At 37.7% G+C, this 13,125-nt stretch overlaps 1 protein-coding gene across 2 annotated transcripts in view; it reads right to left on the bottom strand.

Annotated features, from left to right (window-relative positions):
- The window catches only part of ttyh2 (tweety family member 2), a 61,156-nt gene that overhangs the window by 32,786 nt on the left and 15,245 nt on the right, over nucleotides 1-13,125 (bottom strand). For both annotated transcript variants that reach the window (XM_008437265.3, XM_008437264.3), the window contains exon 2: nucleotides 3,566-3,738. In XM_008437265.3, the coding sequence (XP_008435487.1) occupies nucleotides 3,566-3,738 (173 nt within the window). The remainder of the gene's footprint in view (nucleotides 1-3,565; nucleotides 3,739-13,125) is intronic.

A 13,125-nucleotide genomic window follows, 5' to 3' on the forward strand; every position in this document is an offset into this window, starting at 1 on the left:
CGGCGATTAGATTCAAACATCAACATTTACACGTTTCTGTACGTACAGATTAGCAAGGCCACCTCAAACACAATGAAAGTTGCATTCTTTCAGTAAAATCCTCAAAAATATTCCGTCTGCGGCGAGGACATGGTGATTAAGGTGGAGACCTATGCGGTTTTTAATAATGATTGCACACACAAGGTCCCTCAACCAAGACAGATGAGGCATTCCCGTTTTAATCAAGTTACCGAGATCTGCATCAGATTCCAGTGTGTTCGTTTTTAATTATGCTGACACTGTGATCAATCAAATTCAGGTTTGGAGGTGCAGAGACATGCATTCATTTTCACCACAAGACAAACGCGCCATTAGAAACTATACTAAATCTCATGAGGAAAAGCAATACGTCCATTTGAATAAGAGCTACGAGGAGTTGTTGCTAAAATGTGGAGCTTATCTCGGCTCCACAGAGCTTCACGGTGAGCTTTGCCTCTTTGTTTTAGCTACCGCATCTTGGTTTAATGTTTTTGGTGTATTGTTTTATTGTCTATTTATTTTTAGCTGCCTTAGACTGTGGTTTTTCATAAAAAGTGCTTAAATTCTTCAGCAAGAAATCTGATCAGCATGACATAGCACCCATTAAGGGAAAGATGCTACAAAACAGTGGAGGATGTGTTGCTTATACCTTTTTTGCCATGAGCATTATGATTAATAACTTTGATCAGTAGAGGTTGAATTTAACTATGGTGGGCAATATTACCCAATCAGGTGAGTTCTGACATATTTGTGTTTTACAATGGATTTGATCCATTTTCAGATTTTTATAAGTGATTTTTTTTTTATCAAAACATAAAAAAAATATTTTCTTGAAATTCCCAAAATGCACCATTTTCTTTAGTTCTGTAATATAAAATCCCAAAGAACGACATTAAAATATTATGTAGTAACACAAGAACACGGGAAAACATTCATAGTTTGACAAACAACCCGGTTCTTTCAACACAATCTGACAACATGGGGCAATGAATTAAGACTACAAGTCAATAACATGAATTTTGGCTCCAAGCAACTTGTCTTGTCCTGATTTACTCTGGGATTTGATTTTACTCATCTAATTTAGATTTTTAGAATACGCATCTCTGAAGAGTAGGAGAGTGACACATTTAGGACACTTTAAGTAACAAACAGAAATAAATAAAATGCACATGTTGAAAGCTTGTTTACTTGGCATGAGCTGCAGCCGCTATGAAATTGTTAAAGGCAGAAATCACTGAAAAAAAATATGTATCACTCAAGTAAGTGTATTAATACTGTTTTTATACAAATATATATCAAACAATTATGTCTGGGTGGTCTGGATTCTTCATATTCAGTTTGCAAAATATTAAAGAGCATTTTTTTAATACAAACATTCAACTTTACATCGGTAAATATATAAACAAAAAAAAAGCATAATTCCCCAATGTTTTTCTCTTTAGCCAGCACTGATGAGAGTTTTAGTATATTTTGCACAGTCACACACCACTGTGTTTGTCAATGAGCTTAAAACCACAGTGCTCGTAATTCTTGGGTTTTAATTTAATATTTCCAACAAGAGCGTGGCTGTCACATGGTAATAAATTCAATTATCTACTTTGAGCACTCCCATCTTACCAGCATAGCCGGTCTGCTGATGCTGGTGCTGAATCAGTCCACGTGTTCCTGAAACTTTATTAACAGCGTTAAGAGAAACCTAAACACTAATCTATGCTGCAAATATGAGAACAAAAATCTGAAGTTGGATCCAGTGACCTACTGAACAACGATGTTGGCCATCCTGATTTCCTTTTACTTATTGGGGAAAGTCCAGCTAAGCTTATAGCTCTTTTCATTAAGCCCACATTTTTTATTTTAAATGTCATTTTTCCTTTGAAGTGGAAAATCATCATAATTAACACAAAGGCTTTCAAACATTCATCTCCATGTAATTAATCAGTATAACGTGTTTCTCTCAGGGACAAAGTTCCTAAAATAAATGGGTTTTTTAATAACATTCAAATTTATTGAATAGGTCTGTATGCATGCGTGTGTACCTGCATTGCATTATGTACATTAGGCCTTATGCGGGTCAGATGTTTTTAGGTGACATATTTGTGTAGGTCAGAAAGTGACCGTCAGGTGAGTGGTGCAGTGTTGTTGTTTCTAAGTGCCTTGTGTATAGCGCGCATGTGGAATGGATTTGCAAAGGGGTCAGGTGCATTGTGCTGGTTTAGACCATTGATGCACATTGGGGACGTGGTTGTGTTCGTGTGGGTCAGGTGCGGTGATGGTTTTTGTTCGAATCCTCTGAAAACATCCCTGGCCTCACACACACACACACACGCACACACACACACGCACACACACACACGCACACACACTTCCTCAGTCTCTCTTTCGCCATCGCTCACAATAACACCGTCGTCTCGCTTGTACTATCCTCTTCATCACATGGAAATACAGCATTTCGAAACCCACATCACAGTGTTCAAACTGTGTGAAAGGATAGCGGTTTATAGTTGGGGAAATTGTGGTGTTTGGAAGAATAAGTATTATTCTGAACTATTTTCATTTTTCATCCCTTTCCAGATCTTGAAAGTAGTTTAAATCTCATACTTTCTCAGACAAGATTATCCTTGGTTTCTACATTATAGATTCATTGAACGTATTGAAATATTTCACTGGCAGCTTAGAGAGACTAAAAAGGAGTCATTACCAGTGTCCATCCATGCATGACAAAGAAAGAATAGTTTATTGTTGTCTTTATGTTGCCATATGAAATGTGTGTTACTCTTATTGTGTTATGCTCTAGACAATATCTTTAAAAAAAAACTCAAAGCCTTTTTCTAGACATATTTTACTTGTAGTCTGCACTTTTTATTCCATATAATTTAGAAAATAGGTGAAGATTGTTGTTTTGCTGGTGAGAAGTACAAACGTCTCACCAGCAAAACATCCCCACACTACAAACAGTACATCGGTTTCTTCTCCAACTTTTATTAAAATAAATGGTGAGCAAGCCTGTGGGATGTGTTTCATGCCAAGGAATCACAATGTTTGATAAAAGATGAATGGGGCCATACTGGAGCCCTAATTCCAGAGTCTGTTAATCTATAAACGCCATGAAAAACAAGCACATTCTCCCATTCTTTTGTGTATCCTGTGTGACCTTCTTAAAACCAAGTCCTATGAAAATGTTCAAAGAGTAAGGGTTATCAGAGAAATGTTATCTCTCCATTTCTTACAGTTCAAAGAGAACTTGCAGAGGCAGATCAAAGCCTGAATTCATCAAAAGAAAAAAAAAGGATGCTGACTGCCTTATTGTAGACCTAAATTTTGAGTTTTTTGCACAATTAAAAACTGAAAATTAAGCATAGGAATAAAATAAACCTGACCTAAATAGAAAAACTAGAAATAATACATTTATGGTGTTTCAGTTAAGCCCACACACTCACACAGTGTTTCTTGATGGCGGCACAAAAGTTCATGGTGACTGACAGATAATCGAGAAATGCAAACACATTAAATACAGTTTGTCAAAGCAGTTCAACTCAGATTTTCTCACCATGTGATAAGACCTGCAGTCACAGCTGACCAGGTGACGCAGCAGGAATTGGGCTTCTTCGTCTCCTCTTCTTCGTCTTTGCGACAGCAGCACAGAAAGCTCAGGTAGACGGCTAAACACAGGAGGTTAAGGCCAAGTCCTGCCGCTGCCACACAGCCCAGGAATATGAGGGACTATAGGGGACAGAAAGGGAGGATATTGTTTGCTTTTCAATCAAACATAAACAGAGAGAGTCATTATGCAATTCAGGGAACCTTTCATGTATTTTTTTGAGCAATTTTGCCCAGAGAAATCATACTTTATGTGTGAAATGTCATGATGGAACAACATTATACAGCCATCATATGTACTTATTGCTCACAAAGTCCCAAATATGCGTCTAGATATTTCTATACTTAGAGCATTTATGTCTGATTTGAAGCTTACAATGTTTTAGGCGTCAAAAAAGAAGTTTAGCAAAACAGTTCAGTCGTTAATTGTTCTTTAGAATTTAAAATTGTAAATTTGCTTGTTTGTATAGAACAGCAAGTCATCCGCCAACTAAAATACAAACAAAACTTCACCCTTTTACTTAAAAAACAAATTTTGTTTCGAGAAGAGCGCATGAGGATTAAAAGAAGAAGAGGCGTGTTCAAGATCATACTTTAGAAAATAGCACTGTGCTGTTCAACAGCTTAAAAAAAAAGAAAAGAAAAAAGGTTAACACTGTTTATTTGAACCAGTGCTCTAGGGCTTCAAATGAAACTCTCTCTCTGCAGAGTTACTGTCATTATTTAACAATAAACCACATGAAAGCAATAAATTGTGATTATGTCAGTGGCAGTGCTGGCGACAAAGCCACAAGCATTCTGGTTGCCTGTCTCTAGCTGGAAAACAGAGGCCTCCCCTTACTTTCTCTTCTCTCCTCGTGTCACCATTAACCCCCATCCCACCTTCTGCGAAACAGTGTAACGACAAAAATAGCAACAAGACTGTAACAGCCTCAAATGAATTCACCATCCATCTGTGAGCAGATGGGCTTCTTCAGGCTCAGGCTCCTGTATTATTTTTTTTAATGCTTCCTCTTCCTTTTTAGCTCGTCTGAAATCCTTGTGATGCTGAGCCATCTGCTCTTTGTCTGTGATGTCATGTCTCCTGCATCCCAAGTGGTGTGATTAGAACACATGAATAAAAGAGTCTGCTGGATTATTTCAGATTCTGCAAAGTGGCAGGTAACCCCCCCCTCCACACCCCAAGCCACACTTAGAAACACCCTCTAAATGCTAAACCATAAACAGCACGGAAATTAGCTTATTAGCTTGAGACAAAGCTGAATAGAGCAATATTATGAAATTCTGTATTTACGAGAGGGTTGTTCAGGTCCTGTTTATACAACAACGCTAGGACAGTAAAACATAAGCGCAACGTTGTGTTTTTGGTCTCATTTTTACATGACGACATAATTTTGACCGGACAATAAAGCAAAGCTCTGATTAACAGCCTCCAGAGTGAAACATTTCAGAAATGCAATGCGAATCACGTCTAAATAAATGCACACCAAACTCATGTTCAGGCCGGGTTTTTTTTCACCCAAACACAGCGGCAGACCTCGGTGTTCTTTCTATCTGTGCTTCTGTGCCTCTTCAGATTTGTTTTAGCACGTTAAAGCAAATTATGTTCATTGTGGAACATTTATGCTGCTAAAATGCGTGGATTACATGCGTCAGATCACATGGGCACCTCTGTACAAGCTCATAGCCTGGTAAAAACCAGCATCTTATTCTAAGCTATTTGCTTTGTACCGAGAGACTGGGCTCTCAGCTACTGAGAAACAATTGCTTCCTGGAGGTGTGGACTCTGTCGAAGTTTTAAATTTGATCCAGTTGCTAACATTTGCAAAGCGAGAAGTAGCAAGTGGAACGAGACGGCCGTTAATCTTAATCCAATATTTTGGAAGTGTGGCCAGCATGGACTGAATGGCTTTGTTCACTTCATCTGCTTCCATTGTTAAAACCACAGGCAGACTGTAAAAGAAAAGAAAGCAGAAAATTCAATGTCATCGTTCACAACTTCTCCTTCTGGTTGCCCATTGATCTGGTAGAAAATTTCAGTTCAGAGAATCGGAGAATCAGAGTTAAGAGGAAAAAACCCAGGCTGTGCTGGAAGCAAGAATTTTTTCGAGCAGAGTTGCACGAAGGCAATGGCCAGGCTAGTAAGCTCACAAAGTTTCATCTCCTCCTTTAGACACAACATAATTTAATTTTCATCTTCACACGGAGCGTTCTCTTTACACATTTCCGTAAACACTTTTTTTTTTTTTGGGATACACAACCGAAAACGCTTTTGGAAATGTTCTGTAAACAGGGTGTGTGACGGTCCGACCAGTAAAACAAAAGGACAAAGGCATATATAAAAAAATATTTTCTATTTATTTTTTCCAAAGAATATCTTAACAAAAAGGTTCAACAACAAATCTAAAAAAATGTAACAAAATGGGCCCAAAAGAAATCAACTGAGGCAACATAACTCAAGATAACAAACCAAAAGACTCACTTAACAATGAACACACAGAGGGATTTATACAAACAGGCTAGCCTACACAAACGAGGAGGGGTAGGGAAGGAGACAAAGACAAATAATGTATAAACATAAATGACTAATTTAAACTAAACATTTTAACTTTATCACAACTATAAAAACCAAAATAAACTAATACCAAAAAGGTTTTAGCAATTATGCCATTAGTGGAGAGAGGCTATGCTATTAGTGGAGAGAGGCAGATTGATGTGAAACAAGTCCCCTGCTTCCAGCAGCCTGATGGATTGTTCCACTTCCTGGTTTTCTTTTGAGCCAACCCCCTTCTGCCAGCCAGTCCTTAAACTCAGCAAAACAAAATATTAATGATCTTAAATAAACATAAGGCGTTTACTAACTGTGTGCACCCAAATTAGTAAACAACCTAATGCAATAACCACCACCAAAGAAAAAGTGAAATTCTAAATATATTATCTGAAACACTTAAATACTAACACTTAGGAAAAGATGGAGGATCCTCCACAGGGTGCTATATCTTTAATATGGTAATAAAGGTAAAAGTGGGGATGACTTTTCTGATCAACTTTTAGTGTTGCTAGTTGATTCTTTAGTAACTTAGAGGATAAAGGGTTTAGAAGATTTTAACAGTTTCCATGCACCATGCAGAATCCCATAAAAAACACTATACAAATTACCTTCAGTTGAGTCCCTTTATTAAGCAGTTAGAGAGTGAATGAAGTACTATTCTCAGACAGAGAGGCGGATGACGCAGTCTACCAAGGTGAGAGAGAAAAAAACCTGAAGCTCTCTGTCTCATCATCTGTCTTGGTCTGGATTCGGCTTGGAATGATGAAAGATTAAAGTTTTGAATGATGAAATTTGAAAGCACAACCTGAGTGTGAGCGAAATGAGCACAGCAAAGTGAGAAAAAGATTTCGGTCTCATGTGGATAATATGATTTTCAGGGAGAGGGAGTTGGGTCGCAGACACTCAGATTATTTGAATAGGGAGAAGAAGTAGGGGGGGAGGCTCAAAGGTGTCCCTGGTTTTATTACATGCAGGTCTCACATTGAGGAGGAATGACGAGTGAAATGGTGAATTACCCCAGTTTGTTTCTATTAGGCACCACGTGACTGGCTTGTTTAAATTACCTTGCTTTTGCTTGTGATTTGTCTGCAGCCACACAGTGCAAAGAGCAGAGGGCAATAGAATAGGAAAAAGGTTCATAATTGAGATGCCAGATTGAAATATAAAACATAAGATAAACTATAGGACAAAAACCCTGTTTGTGAGTCATGGGTCTTTCTGTCTTGTGAAGTTTGGAGATATAAATCAATTCAAAAATCTGTTGGATACAAAAGGGTTCTGGGAAAAAAAACTCAACCAAGTCCAGCTTATTCCCTCTAAAGGAGTTATAAAACACACAAAAAGATATATTTTTCTCATCACTCTGCTCTTTCTTCTCTGTAGTCCACAGTTAAAATAATAGCTTCTGAATTATGGAGAGCCCATTTAGGATGCACACAGTGACTACACATGGTCAAACACATGCACTTACACAGAAAAGCACCGGAAAACACAAATGTGTTTTCATAGCTTCAAACCAGTACTCCATCGTTCCATTAAGTACAAAAAAAACAACAAAAAAAACACCATTTATCTTTTCCAGAGCAGAGAGCAAACAAGGATCCTGCACAATCTCAAAAGTTTTGGAAAAGAAGAGAATTCTGATAGAGACAGGATAAGATTTGAAAGATAAAAGTATTTATAAAGAGAACACATTTGTATTTTCTAGTGCTATTCTCTTTTCCATTGTCTAAATGTTGCATCCGTCCACGATTTTGACACAAATATGGAAATATCCAACAATAAACGTTAGAATTTGCTCACAAAAAGGTAACAACATGAATAGAGACCTCTGTTAATTTGAGACAAGAGAAAGTAAGGAATTTGTTTATGAAAATTAGAAATTTGCATTAATTTCCTCTATGGTTAGATGAAGCTTGCAGGTCAGACCATTAACTGCTACCTCAGGTTGGATTGAGCGGTGTCCCATTATCACCTCTGCCTTTATTGTTTACGCCGTTAATTTAAGAGGCTCTACTCTACTGTCCTCTTCCTCTTTGTTTCCTCTTTGCAGTCTCAGCAGACAAGAGGGGGGGAAGTGAGGGGTGTGGTATGCAAAAGGCTGGAGGCAACAACACAGGAAAGACAGGAAGGAAGACCTAGCCGAGCGGTTTCTGAGATCTGGGCAGCCTCAGTAGAAGGGACAGATGAGCACAAAGGCAGTGGTGACATAATTACTGGGGGAGGGATTATGTGTGTAACTCATGCTAAAAATGAGGTTGAATGGTGAGGCAGAAGATAGAACGAAGAAAAGATAAAGACAGCGATGCAAGTTAGACAAAGACACGGCAGGGTGCATGGGGGATGTGTATTTATGACGCAAAGGGACGTAGCTAAATCATCCAAATAGCTACCTCAAACACACTGATTCTTCTAGTGCTTGGCCCAGTTTCTCTATTATCTCAATCCTGTTGTAGAGACTTTGCCCGGAGGATGAAACGTTGCATAATACTACAATTTTCTTAAAATACTGAGGAAAATCATGCTGAAAACATAAAATTAAAAGCACATGACAAGACATGGTCACCATGTTACCTTACCCAATGCCGACTAACAGACTCATTTTGAAAAATAGCACTTGACGTATAGTTATCAAAAGTTTTTTTTTTTTTTTTATCCATCCTTTACTAACTCATGTGGCCGACGCATGACCTTTATTTGGCATTGGTGCACGTTTCCAACTCAATCGAGTAATTGAAATGGAAACAAATTGAAAAATGGTTTCCAAAACCCACAAATCTGAAGTGCGCCATCCCTTACGATGCTTTCCCTCACTAAAATATTCAGAAGTCTCCTAATTAGTGAACAAAGTCGACTCTTTCCAAAAATAGAAAGAGAATGGCAAAACTGCAAACCTACCAATGCATGGCCGTCCAGATAAACGTCCAGGCCAGGAGAGAACTAATCAAAGAAGCCAAGTATGGATAAGAAGCAGTTCAGCTGGGACAACATGTTGTTGTCCAGTCAACATGTTGATCAGACAAGGATTAGTCATACGCTTCACGAATCTTGACTCAACGGAAGAGTGGTTTTTGGAATTAATATGTCAGGAAGCACTCAAAATAACTGTATTTATATACCAAAAACATGTGGGGACATCATATTTTGTTTTCAGCAGGAACAAAGAAGTTGATCAGAGTGGATGAAACGGATCCTACTGCACGACACAGTTCTCAGCCCTTTTTTGAATAATTTTGAAGATCATGTGTGCTTTCACTTCCACTTCACAACTATGTATTTTGTGGTGTTTTGTCACATTCTATGTGACAAAACACCACAAAGTAAAAAATAAAATGGAAAAAGCTCAAGTAATGTTAAGTTTTTTGAAAGGAAAATGAGGGGAAAAAAAATCCATATCAAAAATATGTGAGTTTAGTATGATTTGTTAAAATAGCTGTTATTAGAAGCGGAACAGAAGCTAGTCGCTGACACTGGGCTGTCTCTCAAAGTGAATGGAAAATCAGTGCTTGTATGAACTGATGTGTGTGACGCGAAACTAACTAGTGTGCAAAATACTCTGTGAACAAAGGGGGGAAAAAAACTAGAAACACATACAAACTAACACACAGACACACACACACACCGACAAGACAAAAGCTGATGCATAAATGAGGCAACACTGACCTGGGTCAGGAAAGAACCCAGAGGACATTTATAATCCCCAAAGGCACATCAGAGGTATGATGAAAGCCAGAGGGAGAGTGATGGCACAGATGGGACGGTGAGATAAATGGAGAGTGATCCTATAATGGCCTAATACAATGACATCTTTAAAATATGGCAAACACTAACGCATTCATAGACACACATCTGAAGCGCTTAACCAAGAGAGCATCTATTTTCTCCTAAAGTACCAGAACCACCAAGAATTACTGAAACGGCCGACATGCATATGCTAAAAGAAAAATCTGGGTAACAATAAAGCAGAAATTAAAGTAATTCATGTGTTTGATAAATATTCTGAACTAAGTTTCCTTAATATCTATTCATCTAACATTTATTTAATGTAATATTTATTTCATATTTATTTTCTTTTATATTTGTATTATAGTTTCTATCTTGATGTTTTCAACTTGACCATTAAACCAGTTAGGCACTTAAGAACAAAGCTAAGTGGTAAATTTGCACTAGCATCTGCACATCAGACATTTTAACATTAAGATGGATGTGAATCCAGAGGATGAATAAAACATCTAAGAGGATTCAAAAAGAAAAAAAAAATAGGAAACAATATTTTCTCCGGAATTATGTCTGATGTTAAAGCAGGCTACCACTTAAATCACGTAACATCATAAATTCAGCTTTGGGAACGAGTGAAACTAGCCAAGTTAAAAGAAAATCTCCCAGTTTTATCTTTTTTGAGTGTTCAACTCGAATTGAAAAGTGTAGGATTTCTGTCTTCCTTTCTTATAGAAAATACTCTGGTCCCACTCCTTGTGTTCAGTTGCGCTTCTTTCCAGGATAACCTGATCTTTCCAGGTATCAGTGCTGCCACTGATACCGTGTTCCCTTTGTTTTTCTCTTTACCAGTGATTCCTCTCTTATACACAGACACACAGATGAAATGTCACCGCTGCATCCGACATGAATAATGCATGACCTTTAGCGGCAGAGAAAAGCTAATTGTATTACGCTGCAATGATCCAAGAAAATTAACAGAGGATTAAACAATTCAGCACATAAAGGAAGACATTAGTGTTGCTTCATACAAATATTACTTTACAGATGTAATTTACCATGAATGGAAGTCATGGGGAAGGGAGTCAGTATGTGTGAATCGCAAACCCCCACCCCTAAAAAAAACCAAACTGGTTAGCAAGAAGCTATGAATAGTTTTGAAGATTTTGTGTCACGAGTGTCCTTTATTGACAACAATCAGACAGGAAATAGGCAAAAAGATAAAAAGGAGAACACATTCAGGAAGGTTGAGAATCAAACCACTGCAGGATCCATCAAGACCTAAGTGCCTTTGTATTATTGGTCCATGCTGTTCTGCTACACCATGTACTGCCCTGAAAACACAATGCTTTTTTTAGTTGGAGTTTTCTTTTTTTTCCACTCAGATATAATGTGTATTATTTATAGAATTCCAGAACCTGACTTGCAGGTACATCTGATCTCAGTAAATTGGAAAATGCAGTCTAATGAGGCTCATCTTTGAGATTATATAATTACCTTCTGAAAAAAAAGCAAAAAAAAAAAAAGCTTTAAGCTGGTTTTAAGCATACTTTTCATTAAGCAAACATTTCAATGTCATGATCTTTGGGTGCCTTGGTTTTCATTAGTTTTGGTTTTTTGGTCCTCTTTTTGTTGTTTATGTTTGGAAGAGCTCTCCTTATTTAGTTCACTTCTCTGTGCTCGTTATAATTATTTGGTCTTGATCCATTTCTTTGTGTATTGCTTCTTACTTTAAACTTGAGCTTTCTTTTCTGTGCATTTCGGTTTGCTCTCTTATGTTAGTGTCAGTCTTTTCAGTTTGCTCCTTCCTCAACTGTTTCACATACCCTGATAACCTGAATCGAGTGCCATCCTCCACTCTTCCTCCAGTATATAAGCTCACTTATTGTCTTTGTTCTTTACCAGTTCCTCCTGTTACTCTCCTCATTCAAGTCCTGTAAGTTTTCTGTGTTCATTCATAAAACCTCATCCCACGTTCGATCTCAGTTTATGCATTTTGGTTCAGTAACCAACCTAAAATACATGGGGGGGGGGGGGGGGGAGTTTTTCATTAGCTGTGAGCAGAAACCTCATAACTATCAGTAATAAAGATTTTAAAACATCAGCACATATGACTAAGCTACATAAAGTAGCATATGCAATGTCATTAATAAGTTAGCAGGGAACGGTCACAGTACTACTGTGGTGTTATTTCACTGCATAAACTTGGAATTGGTTTGTAATGAAGAGAGCTTCATTACTGGGACTGTTTTTACTTAAGTCACTGTATAGCACTTTAAAAGCACTTTATTAAGAAGCACTTTATTTAGCACTGCACTTTAAGCAGAGATTTGCACATAAATATCAATTTGCACACGAGAAGTTTTAATTGTATTTATTGAGTATTTTAGTAATTAGCATGTAGCCTTTTGTTTTGGGCTCTGCACAGCTGCTCCTCATTGACAAGAGAGGTGGTTGCCTGTGAAGGGAGGATAATTGTTACTCAGAGCAATGAGCTACTGGTGGGTCAAACTGAGCAAATGTTTGTGCATAATCTGTTAGGTGTGGAGTGCTGATATTGAGTGACTCACCTGTCTTTTCTGTGTCCTCTCCAGGGTGTTTGGACAAATACTACCCAGGGGGGTCCAGACACCATTTATAGGTTCCTATATAAAATATTTATAAAAAGTAAATTTTAATGTTCATATTTAATCAAATGTATTTAATTTAAATAGGAGGAGATTTGTGAAGTGAGAATCCCCTGTGAATTGGAGGTGGTTGGGTCCAACACAGCTGAGACTATTTAAGCCTGCCGTTTCACCTGTGAAATGATAGAGAGTTGTGTGTGTTGATGCTGTGAGAAGAATACACCCACTGCTGTTTCCACCTGACTCTGCCTCAAGTAGTCTTCCTCACCGTAAAATCCAACCGCAAAAGGTTGCCTTGTTACATGGTTATAGTGAAATGTCAAACTGGGGTTCTGTATCATCAAAGCCTGATTCTTCAATTACTCTGACTATTAAGACAAAAACTCCTGATTAGGACATGCCTCAAAATTAAATCAGTATAAAAAGTGTAAATCATTACTGGTCAAGAAAACAGTTGTGCTCATTTTACAGATTAAATTTTTATTTTTTTCCTGTGGCACTCTTATTATTCAATAACAGAGAATATGAGAATGGACTAAGACATAATCTTCTGGTTACCTTTAAGACTTAGAAAAATGCTAAATTCAGTGCTGAGTAGAATATGAGCAGCTCCAA

The sequence above is a fragment of the Poecilia reticulata genome, chromosome 19 (assembly GCF_904066995.2).
Source record: "Poecilia reticulata chromosome 19, P_reticulata-male-v2, whole genome shotgun sequence".
NCBI classification, from domain to species: domain Eukaryota; kingdom Metazoa; phylum Chordata; class Actinopteri; order Cyprinodontiformes; family Poeciliidae; genus Poecilia; species Poecilia reticulata.